Source organism: Octopus sinensis, linkage group LG13, assembly GCF_006345805.1.
Source record: "Octopus sinensis linkage group LG13, ASM634580v1, whole genome shotgun sequence".
Classification (NCBI taxonomy): domain Eukaryota; kingdom Metazoa; phylum Mollusca; class Cephalopoda; order Octopoda; family Octopodidae; genus Octopus; species Octopus sinensis.
Window position 1 is genome coordinate 12,411,006 of NC_043009.1, and position 2,167 is coordinate 12,413,172.

Consider the following 2,167-nt stretch of genomic DNA (forward strand, 5'->3'; position numbering starts at 1 on the left):
CTTTGGCGTCTTGGTTCAGAAGACTCGAGATGTGCTCTCTCCAGCGTTGATGGATATCTTGTGGGTCAGTCAGGATGGTATCGGAGTCTGCTGATTGAAGAGACCCTGTTGATGATCTCACAGGCTCAAAAAGTTCCTTCGTTCCTCTGTAGAAGCGTCTGAGGTCACGAGCGTCAGCATAGCCTTGGAGTTCGACGGCTTTTTGTTGCCGCCAGTTGTTCTGAATCTCTCTCAATTTTGTTTGCCATTGTCTTTTGCGGTCTTGATATCTCATCTTCTTGTACCGCGAACTTGGACCTCGCTCATAAGAGAGGCTGGCTTGTCGTTTTGCATCAATCACCTGGCTGATTTCTTGATCATTGTCATCAAACTAGTCCTGATGTCTCCTTTTGCTGTACCCGAGGGTGTTTTCAGCCACTTCAGTGATAGTTTTTCGAAATATGCTCCATTCCTTATCCGTGTCCTGGTTGTCAGATGGGATGGATTGAAGGTGTTTGAGAACGGAAGATGCATAAAGGGAGCTGATCTCTGGGTTGTTAAGCTTCGATATATTAAAAGTTGTTTTTTTTCTAACTGGTTCTGTTCCTCCAGTCTTTGGTATGTTGTTAACCATTATTCGAAGGCGGATGATGACTGGACGATGCTTGCCCAGCAAACGTCAGCGCGCTGTTTGCCGTTCGCGTGATGAGGACGTTCTTTTTGTCTCCTTGCCGGATGATAGAGTAGTCCAGGAGCCGCCAATGTTCCGACCTGGGGTGCTTCCAGATGGGCTTGAAAAATATTTGGGAGTCGAAATTGGGCGTTCGTAATGAAGAGTGTTTAGCGCACATCCCAAGGAGCAAGAGTCCATTTTCGTTACGGTTTTTGACTCCTTCTTTGTTAATAACATTCTCCCATGGTCTGCTGTCTCTTCCCACACTTGCATTGAAGTCCCCGAGGAGGAGGAGCTTGTCATTTGGTGGTACATTAAGGATCAGGTTACTCAGCTGTTGGTAGCAGGTGTTTTCACATTGTCATTGTCATCAGGTGTAGGTGCGTAAGCAGAGATCAGTGTCATAAAGGTGATGGCAGAGATCTTTTTCAAAACTCTTATATTTTTTAAAGGCGTTTTTTGATCATTTGAATTAGAGAGTGAACTTTGAAACCATTATCAGTTTTATTTTCCTCCCAGTTCTCATTATTTCGGAAATGACTTATGCTTTTCAGATTCTGAAAACGATTCCTTATCATAGGTTTTTTCTTATCAGAGACCAGTATTGTCCAGTGGATAGCAACTTGTGGTAACTGGACAACATGAGAATGCCAATAAATGCCTTGAGTTCGTCTACTGATAGTGTGTCAATATTATTTTTACTTATTGCAGAATACCACACACTTTCCTTTATGATGTGGTCATATATTTCTGGAGTGATTATTGTTTCAAATATTTCAAGTGGACCATAATATTGCAAAGCGTCTCTCATTTTTCTGAAGCTCTTATCATACGTATCAATTCTATTTGAATAATTCGTATACTCAGGATGCTTTTTTTCTCCAAACCCGTTCTGAACTTCACAATTTCCTCTTTTTATAGCCTTTTTATAAGCCCTTTCTTGAGAAAGACTAATCTCCCTCAATTTTTCATTTTCAATTTGTTCTTTTGCAAGATGCAATTCGAGTGGTCCTGGAACATCATTGATCAAAACCTCACCAGTTTCATCATTAGCTTCATCTTCATCTGTGACATAATGCACATCAGGGAAATAGTGGAGGCACATAGCCTAGTGGTTAGAACAGCGAACTCGCGGTCGAGGGATCGCGGGTTCGAATCTCAGGCTGGACAATGTGGGTGTTTATGAACGAAACACTTAAGCTCCATGCGGCTCCGGCAGAGGTTAATGGCGAACTTCTGCTGACTCTTTCGCCACAACTTTCTCTCACTCTTTCTTCCTGCAGCTCACCTGCGACGGACCGGTGTCCCGTCCAGGTGGGGAACCGATACGCCAAGGAAACCGGGAAACCGGCCCTTATGAGCCAGGCACGGCTCGAGAAGGAACAAACAACATCAGGACAATAATGACTACAGCTGCCGATTCAAATTCAGTTTCTTCGTCTGACTGTTCATCTAGCAAATTCCTAACTTCATCCATGGTCAAGTCTTTTTCCCGTTTTTTCGACGTCTGGGGAT

General features: G+C 43.5%; 1 protein-coding gene across 1 annotated transcript; it reads right to left on the reverse strand.

Annotated features, from left to right (window-relative positions):
- Window positions 1-1,226: 1,226 nt before the first annotated feature.
- Window positions 1,227-1,757, reverse strand: LOC115218572. Its single transcript, XM_029788462.1, has one exon. It carries the CDS (start codon window positions 1,755-1,757, stop codon window positions 1,227-1,229), a length of 531 nt encoding a protein of 176 aa, XP_029644322.1.
- Window positions 1,758-2,167: the final 410 nt, after the last annotated feature.

Excerpts from the sequence above, each read along its gene's own strand:
- LOC115218572 (XM_029788462.1), bottom strand. The coding sequence starts at position 1,757 with ATGTGCCTCCACTATTTCCCTGATGTGCATTATGTCACAGATGAAGAT.